Genomic DNA, 26,941 nt, shown 5'->3' on the forward strand with positions numbered 1-26,941 from the left:
ATATGCATATGTTTCTAACGATAGATTAGACTCGCTTCCCATTATGAGAACATTTTGAATGTCTGCCAAAAGGCTTAAATGGTTAGATACCATTGAATTGTCAAACGTCAGTTATTTTTTATTGTGATAGAAATATTAATATTTCAAAAATGCTAATTAGTGTTTAATTTATTTGGTTGGTAAATTTTATTAAAACAAAAAAGGCATACACATATGAATGGCGGCAAACGTCACAACAAGATTGGTTGGAATAAAAGAAGAGGCAAGTGTTGCAGATAATCAACCATGAAGGAATTGCGTGAATCCAAGCACGTACAAGGTATCAAAGATCAGGAAAAAGCCCTTTGTATTTTAGACCTACACTTTATAGGGGTACTTTAACTAAAAAGGGGCGGGGCTACGCCTATTTTCACAATTTTTCAAATATTTATACTTAGGTCTACATATCACCGCTGTGATGTAATGCCCTTATAATATAGTCACGTACAATAAAGATCTTGCAAATTGTATTAAGGTTAGACTTTTAAACGCCGCCGTGGTGTGGTGGTAGCGTGCTCCACCAACCATACCAACCGAATATCCTGTGGTCCAGTCCGGGCAAAGCAACATTAAATAATTTAGAAACAATTTTTTTCAAGTAGAAAAAACTTTTTCTAAGCGGGGTTGTTGTTGTTGTAGCGATAAGGACACTCGCCGAAGGCCTGATCTGTAATCTGTATAGAATTTTGAAAAAGAGGGCGGTGCCATGCCTCTTTTTTAGGAAACAGTAAAACAAAAAAGGAGGAAGTGGGTGTGTGAGTGAAACTGTACGCCAGAGTGAGACTGGACGTCACAGAGTGGGAGTGACAGTGTCAGTGGGAATTGTAGAGGAATAGTGAGATTGAGAGGTAGAAGCAAAGTTAGATAGAGTTGGAGGGAGAAAGACGGGAATAGGAAGGAGAAATTGAAGATAAACATAACGAGAAAGGGTAATATAGTGATAATGACAAGTCTATTTTCTAAGGAGTACACATTAGCAGTCTTCTAAGACATTGCCGGGACTTTCAATAATATTTCTAAACGGGCGATCAATAATGGTCTTAACGATATTGAAGTACATCCAATCTTAATCAGATAGATCCGCTGTATGCTAAATTGCAGGAAGATTACTTTCCAATGGGGGTTGAGGCCATGAAATCAGTAAACAGGAGCACGTCGCAGGGCGGGGTATTATCACCTCTGCTGTGGACACTGGTTATCAATAAATTTTTCAGGTTGTTCGACGAGGGGCTCGTCAAACTTTGGGCGTACGCAGATGACGTTGCAGTTGTCGTAAGTGGAAGCGGCTTACAACAATAATCTGCAGGAGAAACCTTGTACAAAATATCTAGCAGTCATTCTAGACAATAAAATTGCGTGGAAGCTCAACGTGGAGGGGAGATAAGAAGGCCTCGACGGCACTTTATGCATGTAAAAGAATACCTGAGCTCATTGGGCATTTACTGCGATTGTGAAGCGTATTCTATACTATTGAATTTTTTGTTTGGTGGACAGCCACACAAAAAAGAATATGCCTCTAAAAATTGGAGGGGTTGTGCAGGCTAATGGAATTAACCTCGACGGCTGTACTGTATGCAAATTTCTACCGAAGGAGATAGCGTTAACAACTGCAACGAGGCGCAATACCTCGGGCAGCGGCGCAGACCATACGGTCATAGTAGTATAGCGTCATCAAATACTGGGCGACATATTCCTTACTTACGCTTATACGCGGCTCTTAGAACCACAATAGAGGTGAATGGTTGACGCGAGGGTGCCCAAATGGCAACGAGGTGATACACGTGTGTATCGATGGTTCTAATGTAAAGGAAGGAGTAGGGTCTGCGGTATACTGTGCTGATCCAGAAATGAACAGATCCTACAAGGTGCCAGATCCCTGTAGTGTTTTTCAGACGGCTAATACCGTAATCAAAGCACTAGAAACACTGGAACAGAATAGCTTAAACCGCAGCTGCGTCAAGTTATATATTGATACCAATATAAATTAAATTAATCTCGCATAACACAAAAGTGTATTATAGTGTAAGAAATTCCTAGCAAAAGTCTTGATAGGGAGAAGCATACATCAACAATCAATCCCACGGCATATGTGAATAGATGGGAATTAAAAATCGGATGAGCTAGCTAAAAAGGGCGCATCCTTTGAAGCTTGCACCGGAGACGCCCCAATCCGTTTAGACGAGATTAAGAGAAGGCGAGAGTTGCTCATCATCGAGCAAGCATAAAAGGTATGGGGCTGTAAAGTGTCGAAGGCCACGTGAAGCTCTTACAACCTTAGCCGAAAAAAGTTACCTTTACAATTATAAAGAGCTACACTCCTCTCGTATGACGGGTATTTTGACGGGATACTGCCTTCTGCCTTTTCAAAGCTGTTTTCAGTTTGGTCGTTAAACAAACTTTTGGTAACACTATGAACTCAGTCCTCTGTCTGTTTGAACTCCTAACGTACCGGCCAGCTCAACCTAACCTAATCTATTTTCAGGTAGTACAATATCTGCAGGGTACGCTGGCTACTGATAAAATATTTTAATTGTTTTTGCTGTGATTTTTGTATTCACAAGTGTACAGGTTATGCTGTACCAAAGTTTTATAAAGATCAGTTGATTGATTTTTCGGGCATATCTAGCTGGGGCGTAGGAGACGAAATGAGCCTCACTGGCGATGAACTTGAACGCCTTTGACCTCTTTTCCAATGTGTTGGCAAAAAAAAAACCGCAAATTTTACTATAAGTCCATGGTATAAGAGACACAGAGCAGCTTTTAAAAATACAGCAAGTATATAAGAACCGTCTTTGTTCACTCATCTGTCATTCCAATTTCAATGTACCCATCAGCACCTCCACCGTGACATTCGCAGCTACAATCGTAGTGTCATAAGAATCATGTAATACCTTTAGTTAGTCAGTGTTGCCATATATCATATGATTGTTCAATAAGGGCGCTTATGTACATATGTATGTATGTGTATAAGGAAGTATGTGTATGAATATAGTAAGTGGCACCTCATAAGTATGGACTAGAGTGCGTTTTGTTATTCAACATTTGTCACTCGCAATTGAGGCTTTATGACGTATGTTTTGTTCGTTCCGACCCATATGCTTATGTACTTGAAAGCCTCAGCTGTTGTAATTTTGCGATATATCATCATTGACACTAACAACAACCAAGTCCATTCATCAATGTTTGGTGTTTGACGTTTCATAAAATTATGACTTGTTACCTCTAAATTATGCACCTCTATGTTGCAAGCGACACTTGTATGTATGAATGAATGAATAGGCGCGTTTATATGTACTTACATATATAGTATTTGCTTACATAATTTGTGTATTGAATTTAAATACATAGAACACCATACTAGTACCATTTGTATATTTATAAACTGGGCCTATTTCCTTAGCCTAACATACTACAACCCAAAGATTAGTTCGATTTTGTTTTAGTACAATTTTTACATTCAACTTATTTGGAACACGTTTGTCGGTTCGCGGGTCTGCCATCTCCTATGTTGTCTAACATTGCTGGAATACTTTTAGACCTGGCACATTAGTTTTCATAAAGGCGATGTGTGCGGTTAACGTACTGCTTATCAAATGGGCTAACGTCTAAGCTCCGCAAAATGTTAATTTGTTCGTCCGCTGATATAAACTAAGCGGGCCATTGTTTAAATGCGGGTTTGGTAGTGAAGAAGTCGGTTTCATGTTGTTTTTGTGATGACTTTGAATAAGCCAAAATAAAACGCATATATCACGTACCATTTTGGGCTTACTATTTTTATGTAAATTGCTAAAATATGACCTTAGCGAGTATTTAGTTGACAGAAAATTCTAATGTGTACTTCATTCGGAAGAATCTGCTTGACCATATCTTGTATTGTAGTCTCCTCTCTCATGCGATTTTCATCTATGTCTCTGTGGTCTGGAACGCTCTTCAAATGTAATTTGTTATGTTGATTTCATAGAGTTGGGTGTAAGGCTACCTAAGTTGATATTTTAACTGCAAATCAAACACGAGAGTCTCCTATAGATATCATTGCAGGAGACATCACACGCAGAAAAATTTTCATGTTGAATCAACACTTTTTTAACACTTTTTCAGGTTATTATTTTTCAACACTATCGCTCAGGTTGTTTTAACATGAATCTACTTTTTCACTGTTCCTACATGTCTGATCAACATGAAGGAACAGTGTGAATTTAACATGATTACAAACGTTTGAATCAACATGACTTCCTGTTAATACAACATTATTAGTCTCGTTAAATTAATACTATTTCATGTTACTCTAACACGATCTGACATGTTAAACTAACACTATACTATGTTGAAATAACACGATATGTCATGTTAAACTAACACGATCTATCATGTTAACTTAACAGGGTTTTATTGTTAAATTAATACGATCTATCATGTTAACTTAACAGTGTTTTATTGTTAAATTAACACGATCTATCATGTTATTTTAACAGTTTTTTATTGTTAAATTAACACGATCTATCATGTTATTTTAACATGGTTTTTATTGTTAGATTAACATTCTAAAAATAAAACACTTCGTTTTTGGTTTTTTAAATTAATTTAATTTATTTATGACATTTTTTATTAAGGATTGGTTTTTATACAAATATGGACATTTTGAGTGGCACTCGGTGTACGCGCTCTCGCATAACAAAAAAAAAATAAGGCATATAAAAAACTTATGTATAAAAAAAAACCTTTATAATTCAATTACAAGTTTTTTTATAAAAATATGTATACTTATTTTAATAACAACTTTTTGAATACTAATTGCTTTTCAATCGTATACATTTTCTGTTATTTCGAATAGTATGTGTATGCAAAGGAGGTGAAGATATTTTATCCGCATTTATGAAATTATAGCTGCATAACTTTTCTCCTACAATATATGACTGCGTATGTGAATCAAAGTTTATAATTTGATGCTGAGAACATATAAAAAATAGTTGTTTTAGTGAGCATACTGCAATATCTTCAACCTCAAACAAGTAAACAACAACATCTTTTATAATAAAAAAAAAACCTATTTTGAAAAGTAATCCTTTAAAAGTTACTTCTGAATAAAACTTGTATTTTGAAATATCATATTTAATTTGAAAATTGGATCCGTATTTTAATCCTGTACTGTCAGGCAACAGGAATTTCATATGAATGCTTAAATCAGGCTTAAAAAAAGTTTCGTTTGATATATTATACGAGAATTTTAGTGCAGCTTTTATTGAAAGACTCCATGGAATATTTACTCGAGATGTAATTGAATTTGAGTATGTTTTGAAAATTTTGTGAACAGCTTCAAATCTCATGCACCATATTTTTTTTAATGGTCCACATTTTTTTATTGAAGAAACATAGTGTAATAGGAAATGGAACTTTGGTTTTAATGGTTTTTTGAACAGTGACTTATATAAATAATGGTGCTTTTCAATAAGTGACTTTAATGTGTTTAAGCTGCATTCGCCTATCTCCAACAGCAGCAAAATATCAATAATTTGCAAAAGTACTAAAAAAAAATTCCATACTTCATCTCCTTCCGGTACTAGGTCACTTATTATAAATGGCAAATGATGGACAAAGCACATCATTTCCCTTGCTGACATTTTAAATTTCGAATTTCTTAAGTTATTCAAACTTATAGGCGGAGAGCTATTGCCGATTTCAGTTGGTCCATAGGAAAACATTTGCTTTCTATAGTTGAACGTTTCGAGACTAAAATATTTTTTTGTTTCTATGAAATTCAAAAGAACTTCTGAAATGTCGTAATGGCAAACACCTTCAAATAAATCGTGCATCAAATCGAAATAAAAGTTATCTACAATATGAAAACTAGTTATGTCGTTAAAAATACAAGTTTCTGTTATGCCAGTCAACTTGAAATCCTGAATAGCACAGTCGGAAATATACGACTGTCTATTTCGTAAAAATTCGGTGTGTTCTGATATATCCGATTGCATATTAGATTTATGTCTTTTACAGTTACGACAATAGAAGTTTGAATTAAAACTACTAGTAAACCCCAATATAGAGTTTAATCCCAAGTTATCGCCAGTTATAAGAGCAAGGACAAAGAAAACATGAAATTCACCCTCAGCAGTAGTTAAAACTATGCCTTCCGATTCTAAATGTTGAATAACTTTTATTAGTGGTTTAAATGAATAAATATTGCCGCATTCTTTTCGATCATGTGATTTAAAAAAACCTGCTACAAATATGTTTTCTAACGTTGATAAGTGATGGTTGGGAATTGTTGGAAAGTTATAATAAATACCACATACTGATTGATTACAAGCATGGGAGCCCAATGGATTACCAATTCCAAACTCATCGAAATATAACACGTATGGAATAACCAATTTATTTTTAAAGCTTAACATTTTTTGTTTCCAGGTTTCACCATTAATAACATTTGCATACACATCCTGCTTTGACTGTATAATTTTTATATTTTCTAATGTTAAGTATAAGTTATTTTTAGTTTCGAATTATTTTTTGATTTGAAATTCGATTGGCATTAAAACGCCTGTAACCTTATTTGAATGTAGTCCGGGATTGTTATTTACTATTATTTCAGAAATTTCTTCATTTATTATATATGCAGTGGGAGGAGCAAAAATCTTTTCACGTTCAAGTAATTTGAAAAAACGGTATTCTTTAGTTATATTTTGAAAATTAGAGAAAATGTTTTGGAAATTATTTTCTGCATTTATTCTATTGTTATGATCTTCAATATAGGGCGCCATAAATTTCAAAACATGTTCTTGGATTGGCTTTAAAATGATCTCATGCATATCCTGTACAATAGAAAAAACATCTTTTCTTGTAAAATTGTTTTTGTTATGCAAAGATAATACAAACTGATTGAAATTCATATTTGGCACTCTATTGCTTTGCAAAGAATTTAATTTATTAATTTGATCATTTACTATAACTGAACTTACTATATGCTGTAGTGTATTGTTTTGTAAACTTGAAATGATGTGGTTATTTTGATAAATTTTGCAGCTACTGTTATTAGTAATGCAGTCTTGAACTGATTTGGTATGTACAGTTCGGTGAACTCTGTTTAAATGATTTTGAAATGAATACATGTTTGAAAAATATTGACCACATTCAGGTATAGTACAAATAAAATTTTTTATCTTACTACACACATGGAATGATTTTAAATGGTGGACTAATAATTTTGGATTATGTCCACTAAAATTACAAGCAAAGCACTTAAACATTTTGCGGATTTAGTTAGACATTTTTTTTGCATTTTCCAAATAATTAATTAACAACAGTAAATTAGAGTTAACTGAGCAGTCGAATTTAAAAAAGTATTTTTCCATGAAGTCGTACAAAAATTTAGCTTCTATTGGGTATTTAAGGTTGAATACATGAAATAATTTAAATAAAATATCAAGCGCTCTAACAAATGTTGGAACTTTATACAGTACACCATCAGAAACAATATAATAACTTTCTAAGCTTTTCAATTCTTCGCCTATAACCAATATAAGTGGTTGCAGTGTAGTACATTTTTCCATAGCTTTGCTTTTTAATTCGTCATACCGTCTTTGGTAGTCATTTATATATTCACAGTGCAGCACTGTGACGTTTTGGGCGTCACATATAGATGGTTTCCATTTAAATCTCTTACTATTGGGAGTATTACCAGTTGAAATTAGTGGTGGTTTTAGTATAGAATGCATAAGTAAAGTTATTATACAGTCGGTTGAATCTAAAAGAAAAATAAATTTAAAATTACGTCAACATTAGCCTAGTATACAATTTACCCGAATCAACATTTTCATCAATCATGAGTAGCATGTTGTTTGATGCATTATCCTTAATTTTGTCTCTCATATAGGGAATAATAAGTCGTCTAAAATCCGGCCATTCATTGATCAAATTATTTGCGCTGTCTTTGTACTTTGCTATAAAATCGATTTCAATCTAAAATTTGAAATAATAATAAAACTATAAAAATTAAATAAATTTGGGTAGAAGTGTATGTAGTTTAACTAACCAATGTATATCCAAGTGAGTTTTTAAGCAGCGGCCAATCAGTAAAAATATTTACTTTTCTATTGAAAATATCCTGTTGCCTTATTTCGATCGTTGCATTCCACTTCTTAACAACTTCACTCCAGGGCTCCATATTGTGTGCAAGCCACAATTTGTCCGCAACTGCATTCTGATCTATAAAGTAAAATGGTGAGTTAAAGATATATTCAAAGGAATTGTGTTAGTGAAATAAAAAATATTACCACTGGTACAGGGGGCCGAATCCTTTCTTGATGAAAGATCTGTATCATCCAATAATATATGTTCTCGTTTCTTGTTAAGTTTTCTACGAACGTTTGTTGCCTTATCGTACAACTTTCCTGTAGGATTTTTGCCCTCCCGGCGGTTGCAATAATAGCGCTATATAAAATAAAAATTTATATTTGATTGAGTGTAGGTCCACAACATACGAATTAAATAAAATTGGTAATTGTGTAGATTGCACGTCAACCCGAAAAATGTCGGGAAAGGTACCAAAAGACGCGTTTCGCAAACCTCTGAATATATTAGTTTTCCGCTCGTGGATTCACATTCCGCGTCCTTTGGCGCATTTTCCGACGTGTTTTTCGAGTTGACATCTAATCTACACAATTTCCATAAAATTATAAGATGCGCCACTTAAAATAGAAATTTCTATTTGATTGAGTGTAGGTCCACAACATACCAAATTATAAAACGCACCACATAAAATAAAAAATTATATTTGAATTAATGTATGTAGGTCCACAATATACGAATTAAATAAATTTATAAGACGCACCAATTAAAATAGAAATTTATATTTCATTGAATGTAGGTCCACTGTGTAATGCTGCGCTGCATTGCATTATAGCGCCGCATTGCATTATGACTGTGTAACGCTGCGCGGCATTGCATTATGTCGCCAGTAATACTAATCGGTACTTTGGATATGCTCGAGCAAATGGTAATTCCTGCTATGACCTACAACTTTATAATGAACTTACCATATTTTCAGAGGGAAACAAAGTTATTATTTGCTCTGAAAAGTTTGCAATATCTTTCATTGCCATGCATTCGTTTTTTTCGGTGAAATAGTTCACAATAATCCCAATCAAAGCTTCGCGATGACTGTCCAGATGGAGGAAGTGCGAGCTGCAACCAAAAAGCTAGGTCATAAAATAGTTCTAGTATTTTTCCAGGAGGATGCAGCTATTTTGTAACATATGTCTTGGTATCTTTCCGTATTTCCAAACTAATTCTGCTAACACAGGGACACATTCAGTCTATGTGAATGAGCATCCGTTTCAAGGCGAGTTTTTTCCATATACAACTTATTTACACCTACGTACAAGTGGATGATGCGGCCGCCGTGGCTAAGGTCTCTTATATTAGAAACTAGAAAAGGATTGGTGACTGCACCCGCCATGACATCGAAATGATGCTTAATGCCTTCAAGACAGGGTGGACAAAGAATGGGCCTACTACTGGGAAATTCAATCTACACGATATAACATCGTGATGATTGGCTTTGTCGCGGCTCGAAATAAAATAATCTGCAGAAACAAGTTCCCGGCACAAAAAGAAACACGAAGCTACTTGGCTGTCAATGCTACGAGGTTCAAATATCGAATTGGACCACTAGCTTGCGACAGCCATGGCAGATACGCACACAGCCCACTCATAGCAATCAATGTAATTGAGTAGTGGTAGCAAATCTATCACTCACTACGTATCCCCTACGGACACCATATGCTTCTACTGAACCTGAAAAAACCACTGGTACTATGTGAAGGTTACTAGAAAATCCGGCGGGCGGATGACGGAATTTTTCAAAACCACGGTATATTACTGCAGGTATATGTAGGTGGCCTCGTAACCAACGTCCAGACTTCGCTTAAGTAATGGAGAGAAGACGTATCATCATTGCTAGATCACTGCCGATAAAATATGCGTCCACTAGCCTATTTTAATGAGAAATGAAAGTGATAATATCCCGAATTAGGAATGACAAGGCGTCGTGTAACGGCAAACTACCTGCCGAGCTCTTCAAGCACGGAGGTGAAGAGTTGGTAAAGAGAGAATGCATCTACTAGTATCCAAAATAGTGTAGGATGAGCGCATGCCTCCAGATTGGAATTCGAATGTGCTCTACCGAGTCCACAACAAGAAAGGCGAGCCCAAAGTAGACGACTATAAACCAGATCTTCACGAAGCCAAAACCTGGCTAGAAATGACACGCGCCATCTATTTGCGGACACTTCCAGATGACGACGAGCAACACCATAAGCTCTATAACCCATAAGCGCCAAAAGTTCTGTTTTCTATGCCTTCGACACAAAAATTTAGACCTGAGGTGAACGAGGGTAATAAATGCTGTCATCTAACGAAGGTGAGGAGCATTCGCGCCTTGGCAATTTTGTCACTGTTGACGTTTATAATTTCGAAGCTGTGAACAAGTGCGTCTGTCTAGGAACCAGAATTAACAGCGAAAATAATGTCAGCCTCGAAACGAAACGAAGAATAACTCCTGCTAACAAGTGCCACCTTGGACTTAGTAGGCAATCGAAAATTAAAATCCTCAAATCCTCTCTACAAATCACTCTCTGTCTCTCATCATGCCTTATATGATGTTTGTGGTGGCCTTTAGAGCATTTTAGAAAAACGTTCTACGGAAGAGTTATTGCCCCGCCCGTGATGACAACGACATGCATCGAAGGAGATTTAATGACGAGCTGTATGAGCCGGATAGGTCATGTTATCTCTCTTGTCAGTTATCGCGGAACTGGGAAACTCGCTTAGACGGTTGAACGTCAATTTACGATGATTATGTTAATATATATATATATATATATGTATGTATATATATATATATGAGCCGTTTATTTTGAAAGTGGCATAAGTAATTTCATGTCGTTTAGGTTCACTGGTAATTTGTTTGTATCTCTCCTCGCCTCCAGTTTTTTAGAGTCCAATATCCAAAAGATGCGATTCTTATTATTATTTTATAATTGTAGAACCATCTATATATGCATTCGTTCAAAAATAACAATGCATTTAAGACCATGAGTTGGAAATGACTTATGCCACTTTCAAAATAAACGGCTCATATATATATTGCCGAACCCCACGCAATTACACCCTTTCCTGTTGTCTATTAGAAGCGTCATTGGAAAATGAGAGTTGTCAATTTTAAATGCGATAGTGGCACCACGATATTTGTAAATGGTAGACAAATGAAATTCCAAAGCGCCATATGGAAATGAAAATAGTCAGGTGTAAATAAGAAAGCGTAAAGTGTATATTCGAAAGCGTCATTTGTAATTGAAAGAGGTTCATACATTAATTTAGTTGGTGCGATATCAGTGTCTGAAGTGGCACCGATTGACCGACAGGGAGGTCTGTTTATGATATCACGCTTTTGCAGTTACAACTGAAAATGGTGTAGTTTAAAAATAATTAACACGGGTAACTAACTGTCACTGCTGGCGGCATAGTTGTCACAGCTGGTATCTCTCTACGTATTCTCAGCAGTATAGTTCATAGCCTGGAGGATTGCGATTGTATAGATTAGCTTGCAAGAACGAAGCATAATTGCCAATTGTACAAGTGAAGTTCAAGGCATTTTGGAACATAAAGTGAGATTTCTAGATTTTGAAGAATTATCTTAGTAAAGACATTGCTAGTCAAAGATGTCCACAAGACAGTCCCAGTTATATAGTGCATAAACTCACTCTACATTGACGGGTTCGAAATGACCTGCGGTATTGGCGCGGGGGTTTTCTCCCAACAGCTAAAAGTTGCAATATCTTGCTCCTCCTTCTTCCAAACTCAGCTAGTATCTTCCAAGCATAGATACTAGGTATAGAGATGGTCTGAATTTTCCTGTTAAAGAATCGGGTAATCGATGGTGAGATACGAATGTACTCGGACACCCAAACAGCGCTCAAAACCCTAGCTTCACCATATACCTTGTGCCCATCACGCTCACTATGGTACCACGTCCCAAGAACATAGACGGCAATTAAAAAACGGATGAACTGGTAAAGATCGGTGTATTGATAGACACCTCTGCGGCAGTCACGGGCACGTGCTATTTCCATCAATAAAGACTGACATTCTTTTCAATCTTAAGAAAACCACAATTGGCAATCAGTACTCTACGAATACCTGCAAAATCACCAAGTAAACATGGTCTGAATACAACCAGAGAAGAACAGAATCTATATTGAATAAGCCTAGGAGAAGACATCCACCACTACAGAACACTGGCCATGTGGCACACACGCGGAGAGAATGGGTATTCCCTTTAATGGCAGTTGCAGGAGCTGTAGTTTGGACGGTTGCAAGGAGATATTCACCCGTTTCCTCTGCCAGTGCCCGGGCCTGGCCAACATGAGGTTACGAAATCTAGGCGGTTTTGTGCTGCCCAACCTAGGGTCGGTGTTAAAATGTTCCGTAAACGACTTCAGAAGGTTTATCGATTCAATCAAATGGTTGAAGTAAACACACAGGGTATATTATGGAATTGGCTTCTGGTGAATGTGCATCAAAATGACGCCTAGAGCGTTACTTGGGTCCTGTGTCTTCCGCTGTGCAGCGCAGCATTCAACCAACCCAGTTATATATACGATGCTCTTTCCGCTCCATTTTATATTTAGCCGCGTTATCAACCCATGTCGACGCAGAGTGGAGCAAAGTGTAGCAATTAAGTTCAATTTAAACGCATTTTCGTGTTACACGAAATTTAGTCATTCAATTAGTAAGTTATGGAAGGTGGGAACATACCCTGTTTTGTATTAGCGACTCTGTTAAATTTACTATTATTTTTTGACTTTTGTACTTTTTGTAGTTCATTGAAGATTGCCCAATAGTGCCAGTTCATTTACAGTCCTATTGTTGATTATAGCCGTCATTGTTGTCTATCATTTCTTTATATTAAATTTAAAAATTTAACAGTGGCAAAATATATATAACACTAATCGATCATAACGGCTGCATCATGTCACAAATGTGTCAGCAATAAAAAAAAAAGCAGGCATGCTTAACCAACGAACCGATATCATTTCGTTACGATAATTAACGTTAATAAACGAAACAAAGTCATTTCGTTTCGTTTATTAACGTTAAGAACGTCAAATCAACGAAATGATTTCGTTTCACTTTCTGCCATATCAAAACGAAATTAAATCGTTTATGTTGATTATTAATTTCAAACTATGCTGGCAAAGCTGATTGATGGCGGAGTCATTTAAGGTGAAAGCAATAGCCAAGCTGATTGCAACTTTTCTCATGAATTTTGACAGTACGAACATTTCTCAGAGTATTTTTGACATTACCACCAACGAATTACACAAACAAACTACATGGAGTTTGTGTGTGTATGTCCGCTCGCTGTTACCACCTTACGGCTTCACCATGGCTATAGCATTGCCAGCACAATTCAAACATAAAGTATCACGTTTTTGTTAACGTTTTTAACGTTAACGAAAGCTTTTCGTTTCGGTTAAAAATGAGATACAATTTATCTTGATAATTTCTTTATCGATAATATTTCGAAGTGTTTCAACGGAAACGGTGGAAATTTTTTGATAAACGATTAGCTTAACGTTAAGGTGCATCCCTGAAAAAAAGAAGTTCAAGTGCATGTCTTTAAAAAATTTTGCGGTTTGTAGTGTCGCATTTGCTTTTGAACTAAGTTAGCTAATGGAGTTTTTGAGTTAAACAAAAACTAAAAGCGCTTGGATTCTATTCAAGTTCATGGACATACTACATATGAAAGTGCCTTGTTTTATAGAAAACCAAATAACTTTTATAGTAATAAGACGCAACCGTCGCGTCTATGATAATGTCTTTCGCCTGTGATACTTATAAATTTCAAACATTCCAAGTGTTTTATAGGTAAGAAATTATATTAATTATTACGTAGTAATATATATTGTAACGAATTTAGGGTATTTCTGTTTATTTGAAACCTTCTTCTAACGTTCGAATCGCTAAACTGTTGAATAAATCACCGCAATATTCTGTATTGCAAAATGGTCTTTATTAGACTACGTTGGGAGTAGTACAATTATACTTCACAATTAAACTTCACTTCCCAACTGATAGCGTGTTAAAATCAAACTGATTACTTATTACTCAGCTTGCGCTGCTTTTATACTCTCGTTTTCCTCGTTCACATATTTCTACTAAAGTCTAGGCGTTTCGCCTTCTAGAATTGCTGTACCTGTTTATGTGTGCGCAACTACTTCGATTGATAATCACAAGTGTGTGCGTGAAATATCTCTTCGTTACCTTCTATATATGTGTGTAAATGATGATTGATCATATATGTAATACTTCTATATCGCTACTACTGAACTGTGCAGCCTGTCAAACATTACAGTACAGATATATAACGAGAGAAGGAGACAAAATCTCAATGCTGTCGTTTAATTTTTGTAAAGAAGGGGCTTAAATATATGTATATTTCACCAAGCCCTCTTGCTTCTATCAATATTGTACATTAGGCTATTTCGTTCTCCAAATGAAAAAGTAAGCTTTTGTTTTCCATTTTAGTATTATAAAATGTTTTATTGTTTTAAGAGCTCTGCAGAATAGCATTACCGATTTGTGCTGAGTGTGCAGATATACGTATATAAATGAGCCCTTAGTGACCAAAAAGCGACAAAAAAGCAAATAATGCCAACTGACAACTAGGTATTTCTCACGAAAAAGAGTATGTTAAAAAAAAAATTTACAAACTTGATATTATTTCAACACCAATAGCAGCCAGCCCAGTACTCATATTTTGTTTACTTCATCAAAAATTTACTTCACTAAAAAACTCCAAATAAGTAAAATTTTGAAAACTCGTTTGTTCAACCTAATTCACTTTAAATTATTTTTGAAAACGTTTAAAGAAATGCTTGTTGGGATGTATGTATAAGTATATTTTTATACATGTATATTTGAATTTTTTTCATTTCAAAAATATGAATTCTTCGCCTTTTTTTCCTATTTATGTAAATAATATAATTTGTATGGCTGCACCCCATGTTTAAATAATAAATACATCAAGCCTTTTATTGTATTTGTTGGCCTTTTCATTGTATAATCGACTAAACTGAGATTTTATAACAATTAGTATGCAGAAGTTGGGTAAAGGGTATAGTGACCCGTTGTAATCCCTTTAATACTTTTTTTACACACGCTACTACAATTCACTAACACTAACAAAGCCCGCGCATGCGCAGAACATACATTTCCACAGTTTCAGCAAATAATGATTGACAGAAAATTTACACATTAGGAAGATAGGAAGGTATTGAAATAGAAGTATTATATATATGTGATTGATGTGTTCATGTATATACGAGTGGCAGCTTCATGTTTTTATTGTTGCGTGCCTTTATTTACTAACAGCTTAGTGATGCTAAAATTCGCCACAATATCTTGCATTATTTAACCGAAAGATCTTCACGAAATTCTAAAACAGTAAAAAAATGCGGATGGCATGAGTTTTGAAGTACGGGCCGAATTGATGCTGGAACAATAATGACTGTTCGTAAATTTTGCTAGCTTCATTTCTTTCGGTGTATGCGTTGAGCGCAACAAGGCAGGTAGTGACGAGACAAAACTAATTACAGACAAACTTTACTCCACTTCCAACATTACTAAAATTCGGTGCGGTTCATGGGGCTTAAACAGAAAAACTTATCTAACACCCATGGTTTTTTTCTTTGTTGGAACTAATTAAAACGCTCGCCCCTTTCAGAGCTATTTAGAAATTAATGAAAACAGTTGTTTGGGTATCAAAGAGGTCAGGTGTACGTCTCCTAAGGCATCTATCCCAAAAGCCTACCCAGCCGTTCCTGAAAGCAAGGACAGGAAGGAACAAGAACGGGTTGGGTGGTCATGTATGCTGATCACAGTCACATAGTGTTTATAAAATGTGAAATGACCTGCCACCAATCTTCAAAGTTGTCTACAGTCCCGTGCTAAATAAAAGCAGAAACCTGGGTCTTTTGAGGTTGATGACATCAATAGTTTTGCTCATACAACCTTCAATGCTTCCTACTGTCACCTTTGCGCAAAAACAGACAATGATTTTGACCGTAGCTCCGATGGACGAGGGAGGCAGTGCTGTAACTGGTTGAGGGCTCAGAAATAACTGTTCAAAGCTCAACCTGGTCAATTGGCCAGAAAAAGAAAAGGGGGAAAATTAAAATAAAATAAAAGTAAAGGAATGAAAAAATTTAAATGAAATTAAAGGTAATGAAGTGAACTGAAAAAAAGATATGTATGTTCCATTAGAAGAAAATTTAGGGAAAAAAGTGCAACCTCGTCGAGTCGTTTCGGAAGTCATTAAAAAAAATAAAAAAAAATAAACAAAAATAAAATAAAATAAAATAAACAAAAAAAATTAAATTAAAAATTATAAAAATAAAAGTAAAAATAAAATAATGTAACCTAGAAAATAAAACAAAGTAAAATAAAATTGAATTAAACTAAATTCACTAAAATAAAATAAAATTAAATTAAACTTACTAAAATAAAATAAAATAAAATAAAAAGAGCTTAATAAATAAAAATAATATAAGATTAAAAAAAGTTAAAACAAATAAAGCAAAACGTATTTAAATGAAGTAAAATAAATTAAATCAAAGTGATACAAAATAAAATAAAGCAAAACTAAATAAATTTAAACAATAGATACATTATTAAATAAATTTTTGTTTTTTTGAAAATTTATGAAATAAAAATAAAAAAAAGTTTAAAAATAACATAAAACACATAAAAATAAAATAAATTAATATTATATAATAATTTAATAATAATAAATTAAAATACAATTAAAAAATTTTATTTTTAATTTTATTTTTAAATAAAATAAAAACCAAAACAAAAGAAGACAAATAAAGAAAAATAAAATAAAGTAAAATAAATTAAAAAAAATAATATAAAATGAAATCAAGGAATATAAAGTAAAAAAAATTAATAAGATATTTATTAATTAATTTTATACACTCTACATAGATCATTATACAAAAAGAACTATCTCAACCTTCCATCACCTTTCATCCATTTCTATTAGACCATCTCCTATACCCGAAAAATATTCATCATTATCCATTGATGCAAGTCTTTCTTCACTGGATGTGGTCGATGATGAGGAACATGAATTGCCGAATTTTCAACGTGTTTCCATATCTGGCGAGGATACAAGCGGTGTACCATTGGAAGATTTAGAACGTGCTTCCACATTATTAATACAAGCATTGGAATTGCGCGAACGTTATATGCTACATTCGGGTCAGTCATTTCCGACCACGACAAGGCGTTTTCTGAAAACTGTGCATGAACGCAATCGTTTTGGCACGATTGAACATGAGAATCGTAAAACAATTGCTGGTAAGTTGATTTGATTTCAATGATGTTTTTAATTTCTTATTACCTAAAATTTTTCTATGCTATACGAGTTGTATAAAATGTTTTGAAGTTAAATATCTTAGGTAGATTTCTTTAAAAGCAAGTTTTATATTTTAAACTTTAAGTACAATTTTATATACATAAATATGAAGCGTGTTTTTGTTAAATTTGGAAACTCGAACTTTATTGTTTTTACATATATGTATATATATATTTTTTGAAATTATTTTTTTACTGTAAATATTTGTAAATACAAGTTCATATATTTAACTTTATTTTTTCAAATATAATTTTTCAAATAATTACGCCGCTATGTCGTGTCGTGTTTTTCACCCATTGCACTGTCAACTCTTTTTTTCTTTCTTCTTTCCTTTTTTTTGTACATTTTTTTTCGTAAATTTTTATACTTTTACTAAAATTTGCAAAAGTTGAGTTTTTAAAGACACTTTTCTTAGTGCTAAGCATGATACAAATATAGAGAGATAGTTCCACTTCTTTTTCTTCTCCACCAATGCCGCAATTTGACATAAACTGTGTTTTGGTATTCTCCGTTTGAAGCGGCGCTACCATATCCCTTAAAAATAAACGTCCTAAAACGATTTTTTTTTTGCAAATCTTCTTGTCTATTTCTTTAAATGCTTTGCACGTTCAACAAGCTGTTCGAGGCACGTATTGAACGCAACACAGTCCAAGAACATACAAGAACTGCATCTGTTCAATATAATGGTTGCTCCGAACTTGACCCAACCGCAAAACCTACATCAACTTCTTTTCCACTATTGGATCTTAAGGCCATTGTACAAGTTAACAAGTAAGATACATATGTTTGTTTCCTTCTCTTTCTAACACATTGCCGTTTGACACTGACCGATGTGTCAAAATTACCGGGATTGCTTCCATCGGTATCTACGCGGGGATACATTTTGCGGTTGAGTTGCAACTCCTGTATACGACCTCTCAAAGCATCCACCTCGGCCCTGCTTTTCCTCAAATCGTGCAATTTTCGCCTCCTGCTCTTGCAAATTCGATGAAATACGGACTACCTGCTCTTATAGTTGTGGAAAGAGCTGTTCCGAAATTTCAGATATACGTGCTTCTTGTGCTTCCAGTTGTGATGCCATGTATGTCCTTTGTTCCTGCAATCACTTTATATATTGATAGATGAATTAATATACCCCATAAAAAACTTGAGATTTCAAAAACATAGATTTGTTGGGGTGGCAATATATTTTCAGAATTTGACAAAAGTTGCGTTCTGATGAGACCGGAGTCAGATATCGATAAAAATTTAGCATGCAAATGCAACGCGAACGCCTGATATCTATCTGGATCAATTTCGGATGAACAGGGTGAATCTGTTGATTTGGGTTTTTTGTGGAAAATTTTTCACAGCATACCGATTACGGTAACGATTACAGACATATCTACTATGGCATCCAATATTTAACATATTTTTTCACTCCACAATCCATACATTTTAACTTTAAGTCTGAAAATAAACTGTTAAGGCCATAAAATAATTGCATTATATTAATTTTAAACCATGATAAAAAACCATAAATTTTTTATTTGAAAAATACAAGAACCACAACATAATGTGCAATTGCTTTTTGTAAAAAGCTCCTACCAGAAGTAAAATGTTTAATATCAGCCTTGAGACGATAGTTATTTAGTGCAAAACGCTGCTTTGGGTACCTCTTCCCGTATTTTTTAACGTGTTTTAGCTGCCGACCCTTTTGTTAAGCATTAGTGCTTTAGCTTTTTTTAAGTCGCATTTGTGGCATGGTTAAAAGAACTAATAACGCTAGAGTTCTTAGTTTGGTTTTTTTAACCTTTTAAGTAAAATTTTATGGAGCTATTTAGGAAAAAAGGTTGAAAATAACAGGCACCCTATTATGTGAAAGCATTAGTTGAGTGCTGCCAACTCTCATAGTACTGATTCCGATCGTTCCAATGAGATTTGATCGTGATCCAGAGCTCGATGACTCAATTGACCGCTACTAAATTGTGTCTGAGAACTAAAGGCCCGACTTTTGCGTTGATTTTACGCTGGCGTTACTTTGAAATAACGCACGCTGAAAGTTTTCCTGCCACAATGAACATAAAAAATTCACATTTTGATTTGTCCAAAAACCAACCAAAATTTTTTTCAAAAATTAAAAAATAAATAGATTGAGAAAAGAAACTATAAAATTTGAAGACATCCTAAAGAATGGACTGACAAGGCAGGACAAAAAGTAATTTTTTGAATTTCCTTTGCCTGTCTTTGGCGTTTCCGTTGTGTTGCCTGTGAATGGCGAACATAGCAATGAAGACGGCAGTTTTCAAAGTCAACTGTTGACGCAGCGTAAGCGCCAAAAGCAATCAAAAGTCTGATGTGTTTGGGTCCTAATACAGGTTATGTCAAATACGACGAAGTGGATTTACCTCGTTTTCTTGCATCATGGTGCTAGGAGTTCTAGCCAAACAATTTTTGTGTCTTATTTCTATCTACTCTTATTTTTAGTGTTTTTTTATTTTTATTTATTTAAAACAAACATAAACATTTTATTTCCAAACATTATTCTTTTATAGCTATAATACGCAAGATCAGCCTCCCCAGTACGCAGTCAGGTAATTCGTTCGTTTATGCATTTTACCATTGCAGCGGGCGAATGAGTTTGTGTTTTTTTTTTTCGTTTAAGAGATAAATAAAAAAACTTTTTGTGGCTTGCCATTTTTTGTTACGTTTCGAAATTTCATTTCTCTGTCAAGCAAATCGCATGTTTTTTATATTAAAATAAATCATCCGAAAATTGTTTGCTTTTTAAGATTATTCATGAGTTATACTTATTATTTAAGAATTCATGAGCTTAACACCGTCTAACAATAATTGAATATTCAATTATTATGTTCATGAAACTGAAAAGAAAGAAACATTTACTGGCATATTGCGATGGTACCTTTTTGAAAAACGCCACGTAATCATCATCCGGCAATTCTCTTAGAAAAACATAAACATTTAATATTAAATTATCATAAGACGGTGCTAAGTTCATGAACTCTTAAATAATAAGTATAAATTGAACACACCCTTAAACAAACAAAGATTCATCAGTTTTGTTAAAATTGATTGACCTTAAACAAATTTTCTTTGTTTCTTCACATTTTTTTTAATGATGTTTTTAATACTACCTTATGTATATTATTTTTCACGTTTCCACACTTTTTACTTGCTTTTGATTAATCTGATCTATTTTGCACGCTCTTCTATTTTATGCATTTTGTTAACTTTCTGAGTTCTTTGTTCTATTTTGTTTTTAAAAATATGAGCCCATGCACTGTTTTGTTTACCATGTTTCTATATCTATAAACATATTTAGATCATTGGCATTTCCTTTTTTCGGAAAGAGTTTGCAATAATTGAGCGTAATTTTGTAATAGGACTTAAGAAAAGTACTAGACCACTAAAAACCGTGCGCCTGGATACCTGAGTCGTCTTGTTTGCAGTACTGAACATCTGCAGAATGAATCGACCCCTCTTCCTCCTCATCCAGACAGCTTCTGCAGAGGAGGCTTGTTGGTATGCCACACCATCGTAGCATAGGTGCAGTAGCGCAATGGCCTGCGAAGCTAGTTCCTTTCCTATCTAAACATGGCCAGAAGGACCTTGAGAGCTCACTATCATCCCAGTTGGTTCACAGCGAGTTCATTGCCCTCATATCATATTCCTCGATTTTCCTGAGGAGCGGGCGTACAGAGCTGTCCGCCTCGCTTATGCCCATTTCGGAACCTTTACTGGCCATTTCGTATGCAAATGCATTCCCTTCAATATCGCTGTGCGCCGGGATCCAGCTACGGAAGATATTTAGGTGCCTCATATACGCCAGCGAGGCTCGACACCTCCGCACGATACCCGACATTATTACGTTGGATTCTAATGCCTTAAAGGCGGCCTAGCTGTCGACAAAGATCATTATATTGATGTCTGGGACCGTACTATCCTGGAGCAGTCTCCATGCTATAGACCGCCTGGAAGTCGGTACGATTCATCTACCTGCGGATGCTTTGACTAGGAAAATTCCACCTCCAGTTCCATTTTCGCGCGATCTATGTAGATTGTAATGCTCCTACCACTGTCTAGGACTTCCACTTATTTCTTCCTTCAAGGATATCTTATGTTCTGCTCCTGGAAGCCAAAACCGCCGTGATATGGTCGGTGTGGGGGGTTAGGTCGGTTGTGATTCCGTTTAGTCGTCCCCTTGTCATGCCATATAATATCGACGCGTGCCAATATTCGGTTGATTTCCACATGTTGGATTCTCTTAGTGTTATACCCAGTTTGGCGGCCAATCCTTGCACAGCTCATGAAGTGAAAAATTACGGTTAACCCTTCCTGAGGTGCGCTGGTTACTGCGCCTGACATAACCAGGCATGCTAGCCTTTGCACCCTCTCAATAATATCTTGATTGCTCTTTTTGTCTAGCGCATTCCAACAGGCAATGAATGAATGACTGAGATGTACATGTTTTCCTCCCTAAAGCCATTTTAAAGGTGTAGTATGCTGCCAGAGCTTTTTTTGATATCATCTCGAAATTCTTTCTTCGCCTTAATTTGGAGTAGAGTGTCATGCCAAGATATTTGGCTTCGGACGACAGATTTATCGTTGGACAAGCTCCGTTTTTGCTGAGTTCACCCCAGCCCGTTTTGTGCTGCTCATCGCGAAATGCCGCAAAGTGCCGTATCCATTAGCTCGCTAATTGGTTTTACATGTATGTGTGTAAGTGGGAATTTTCCTGTGATCATAATCAGTAAGTTGTCAGCGTATGTGGCTTCTCGCGCTCCTTCTGCTCTAGAGATTTTCAGAATTCTATTAACTACCAGTATCCAAAGACAATGCGATAGCACGCCGCTCTGAGGTGTGTCTCTGGTAGCCATTTTACAAACTGTGCCTGTTCCTAATGTTGCGTTGACAAACCTACTCATGAGTATAGAAACGATGCCATAGTATGGGAATTCGTTTCGTATAAGTGCCCTTTAGATGGCCTCCGTTTGAATGTTGTTGAAGGCACACTCAGTGTCGAGGAAGTGATGCTCGTCGCATCCAAGCATCCCCTAAAGTATGTCTCTATCGGGAACTCCAAAGTTTACTGACTGGAGACGGTCCATAAGCCATCAGACTTCTTTATGCTACTTGGGTCTAGTATGAAATGAAAATGTTTTCTTCATGAGAAATCTGAGAAATTGTGAATAAAAGACTTTGTACTGCTGACTACATTCGAAAAAAGAGAACGCCATGAAAACTTGGCATATCGCACTCTAAACCAAAAATAGTCACAAATAAAAAAATACCAAATGTTCAGGAAAAAAATCGATTTGATGGAGGTCACAGCTTAGTAAATTTTTTTTAATATCCTGATTTGTTTCCTACTTTTTTCGGTTTAGTGTGGATATATGCAGCAAATATTATTAATAATCAGTTCTTTATAGAAGTTTGTAGTTAACTGAAAAATATTTATGACGACACTTTGTAGATACTACCCTTTGTTTAAGTATTAATAGTAGCAGTATTTAAGAAACAACAGTCAATAGTTTTCTAGTTTTAACCTTTTAACGCATTCTTCGTCATTAGATTAAAAATTCAATTAGTTGACTTGGAATATTGTATCTAATATGCAACTATAAATTTTGGATAGATCGCAAGTATCAATTACTTTTATTAACATTTAAAAAAAATTTATTTTGAATTTGTTTCAACAAAAGAGGCGCCTCTCAGCCCTGTAAAAGTGTGTCTACCCTGTATGCACTTTTTCTATGAAACAAACACAAAACAGTATCATCCACCACAGACGAAGCTTATAAGGGCAGACAATTTGCCTGTTTTGCCTTATTGAAACGGACATACATTTAATTTAGCCTTTATATTGTAATCGTAAATGAAACAAGTAAGGAAGGGGAACATTACATACTCAGCTGAGAGCTTTGGAAACAAAATAAGCGAAAATCACCATTTAGCAAAATTAACCTACGGTAACCCTGGAATGTGTTTGTATGACATGGGTTTCAAATGGAAGGTATTAAAGAGTATTTTAAAAGGGAGTGGGCATTAGTTCTATAGGTGAACGCCTTTTCGAGATATCGCCATAAAGGTGGACCAGAGGTGACACTAGAATGTGTTTGTACGATATGGGTATCAAATGAAAGGTGCTAACGAGTATTTGAAAAGGGAGTGAGCCTTAGTTCTATAGGTGGACGCCTTTTGGAGATATCGCCATAAAGGTGGACCAGAGGTGACACTAGAATGTGTTTGTACGATATGGGTATCAAATGAAAGGTGCTAATGAGTATTTTAAAAGGGAGTGGGCCTTAGTTCCATAGGTGAACGCCTTTTCGAGATATCGCCATAAAGGTGGACCAGAGGTGACACTAGAATGGGTTTGTACGATATGGGTATCAAATGAAAGTTGTTAATGAGTATTTTAAAAGGGAGTGGGCCTTAGTGCTATAGGTGGACGCCTTTTCGAGATATCGCCATAAAGGTGGACCAGCGGTGACTCTAGAATATGTTTGTACGATATGGGTATCAAATTAAAGGTATTAATGAGGGTTTTAAAAGGGAGTGGCCCTTGGTTGTATATGTGAAGGTTTTTTCGAGATATCGACCAAAATGTGGACCAGGGTGACCCACACCATCATCTGCCGGGTACCGCTAAATCTATATATATATAAAGAAGTGTACATTTTGATTGTCACTCCATAACTCGAGAACGGATAGAAAGATTGCCATGAAATTTTTAGGAAAGATACAGGAAGGAGAGATGATGGTTAGTTGATTTTGAAATCCCAAATCGGTTTAGCCATAAGAATATAAAAATCAAATTCTGTGTATGTGTGTATGTTCGCTATGAAAACGAATTTCCCACACTTCAATCATCACCAAATTTTGGTTATAGGTTCTTTCGATCAACGGGAAGGTTTTATGCTAAAAATAATTTCGATATATAAAAGGGGCGTGGCACCTCCCATACAAATGGTATCTTTGGTACTGCATAACTTTGAAGGTATACATGTCAGAATATTGAAATTCAGTAAGGAGTCATATGAGGTCAATCCCTAACATCACCAAGAAAATGTGGGATTGGGAAAACGGGGCGTGGCACCTCCCATACAAATGGAATATATCGTACTGCATATCTCTTGATGTAGTAATGGTAGGATAATGAAAAGTGGTAAGGAGCTATATGACGTTAAGTCCTAACACCTCCAGTAAAATGTGGAATGGGGAAAAAGGGGCGTGGCACCTTCCCTACAAATGGGATTTTTCAGAACCGTACAAACTTAAGTTATTTTAACACCTAAAGTTTGACTGCATTGTTGAGTTTGGCTGTTATGCCTTTTGGACGTTTAGTAATCTGCCGCCGTTAAAAAAATGTGTTAGCTTCAGTCTATCTACATCTACCTATATATATAAAAATCAAATTCTGTGTGTGTGTTCGCTATGAAAACGTGTTTCCCATACATCAATCATCACCAAATTTTGGCTGTAGGTTCCTTCGATCAAGACGAAAGTTTTTCATATTTCAGAATTAAGAATTTTAAATTTGAATGTTTTTGTTTTTTGGCTATGCGAACGAACTATCTTCGCTCCAAAAAATGATCATGTTAACAAAATCAATGATCGCATTCAAAACCAATTTCCTGGTGAAGCGACGAAATATAAATCGATCGACACAGTTACAGATGAAGATAAAATTGTGAATTATCCAATTGAATTTCTAAACTCTTTAGAACCACCTGGAATGCCTGCGCATATATCAACTTTGAAAATTGGCTCACCAATCATGCTTCTTCGGAATTTAAACCCACCAAAATTGTACAAATGGACTTTGCGTTTAGAAGTTAATACCGAATTTAATCGAAGCAACAATCATCAGCGGTAAAAGCAAAGGTGAAGATGTGATCATACCACGGATCCCAATCATTCTTACAGATTTCCCATTCAATTTTAAGCGCTTAAAGTTTCCTGTACGCCTTGCTTTTGCAAGCACAAGGACAATCGCTTACTATTGCATGCTTAAATTTAGAGTCCGTGCTTTTCCCATGACCCGCTATATGTTGCTTGCTCTAGAGTTGGAAAACCAAAAAATTTGCTTATCTTTGCACCGAACGAAAAAACCAAAAATATTATGTACCCACTTGCATTACAATAAGATACAATAATAAAATGTTTTAAACGAAAATTTCACCAAATATGCGTACAAAATTCAATTCAATTTACAAAACAATAAATTAAATTATCAGAAAACAAAACAGAAAAAATAACGCAACATTCATTCTATCTCGGGCGTTACAACGTACGCCTGGTAAAGCTAGTTATTTATATATGTAATATCACGAACAGTATTCCTGCCAAGCTTCCAAGGGCTTTTGATTTCGCCATGCAGAACTTTTTCATTTTCTTCTACTTAATATGGCAGGTGTCACACCCATTTTGCAAAGTTTTTTCTAAAGTTATATTTTGCGTCAATCCAATTACCACGTTTTATCTCTTTTTTCATATTTGTTATAGAATTATGGCATTTTTTTAATTTTTTGTAATTTTCGATATCGAAAAAGTGGGCGTGGTCATAGTCGGATTTCGGCCATTTTTTATACCAAGATAAAGTGAGTTCAGATAAGTACGTGAACTAAGTTATCGTGTTATCGATTTTGCCCATTTTCACAGAAAACAGTTACCGTCATAAAATCTATGCCCCTGCCAAATTTCAAAAGGATTGGTAAATTTTTGTTCGATTTATGGCATTAAAAGTGTTCTAGACGAATTAAATGAAAAAGGGCGGAGCCACGTCCATTTTGAAATTTTCTTTTATTTTTGTATTTTGGTGCACCATATCATTACTGGGGTTGAATTTTGACATAATTTACATATATACTGTAAAGATATTAAATTTTTTGTTAAAATTAGACTTTAAAAAAAAATTTTTTTAAAAGTGGGCGTGTTCGTAATTCGATTTTGCTAATTTTTGCTTAGCACACATACAGTAATAGGAGTAACGTTCCTGCCAAATTTCATCATGATATCTTCAACGACTGCCAAATTACAGCTTGAAAAACTTTGAAATTACCTTCTTTTAAAAGTGGGCGGTGCCACGCCTATTGTCCAAAATTTTACTAATTTTCTATTCTGTGTCGTAAGGTCAACCCACCTACCAAGTTTCATCGCTTTATCCGTCTTTGGTAATGAATTATCGCACTTTTTCGGTATTTCGAAATTTTCGATATCGAAAAAGTGGGCGTGGTTATGGTCCGATTTCGTTAATTTTTAATAGCGATTTGAGATGGGTGCCCAGGAACCTACATACCAAATTTTATCAAGATACCTCAAAATTTACTCAAGCTATCGTGTTTACGGACGGACGGACGGACGGGCGGACATGGCTAAATGAATTTCTTTTTTCGCCCAGATCATTTTGATATATATAAG

At 35.2% G+C, this 26,941-nt stretch overlaps 2 protein-coding genes across 8 annotated transcripts in view; one reads left to right on the forward strand and one right to left on the reverse strand.

Moving 5' to 3' along the window:
- The window catches only part of AMPdeam (AMP deaminase), a 114,646-nt gene that overhangs the window by 76,713 nt on the left and 10,992 nt on the right, over positions 1-26,941 (forward strand). For 5 of the 7 annotated variants that reach the window (XM_067785633.1, XM_067785631.1, XM_067785629.1 and 2 more), the window contains 2 exons: positions 17,144-17,460; positions 20,053-20,091. In XM_067785633.1, coding sequence (XP_067641734.1) covers positions 17,144-17,460; positions 20,053-20,091 — 356 coding nt within the window. Of the gene's footprint in view, positions 1-13,658; positions 13,966-17,143; positions 17,461-20,052; positions 20,092-26,941 lie in introns of those variants that run through there. The other 2 variants (XM_067785636.1, XM_067785634.1) reach the window with 2 other exon arrangements.
- On the reverse strand, positions 4,871-10,367 carry LOC137247797 (uncharacterized). The gene is made up of 6 exons (XM_067778744.1): positions 10,102-10,367; positions 8,581-8,689; positions 8,310-8,466; positions 8,069-8,241; positions 7,836-7,995; positions 4,871-7,780 (listed from the first exon to the last, which is right to left on the reverse strand). Exons 1-6 carry the CDS (start codon positions 10,365-10,367, stop codon positions 7,293-7,295), a joined length of 1,353 nt encoding a protein of 450 aa, XP_067634845.1. The 3' UTR covers positions 4,871-7,292.

This window comes from Eurosta solidaginis, chromosome 4, assembly GCF_040869045.1.
Source record: "Eurosta solidaginis isolate ZX-2024a chromosome 4, ASM4086904v1, whole genome shotgun sequence".
NCBI lineage: Eukaryota > Metazoa > Arthropoda > Insecta > Diptera > Tephritidae > Eurosta > Eurosta solidaginis.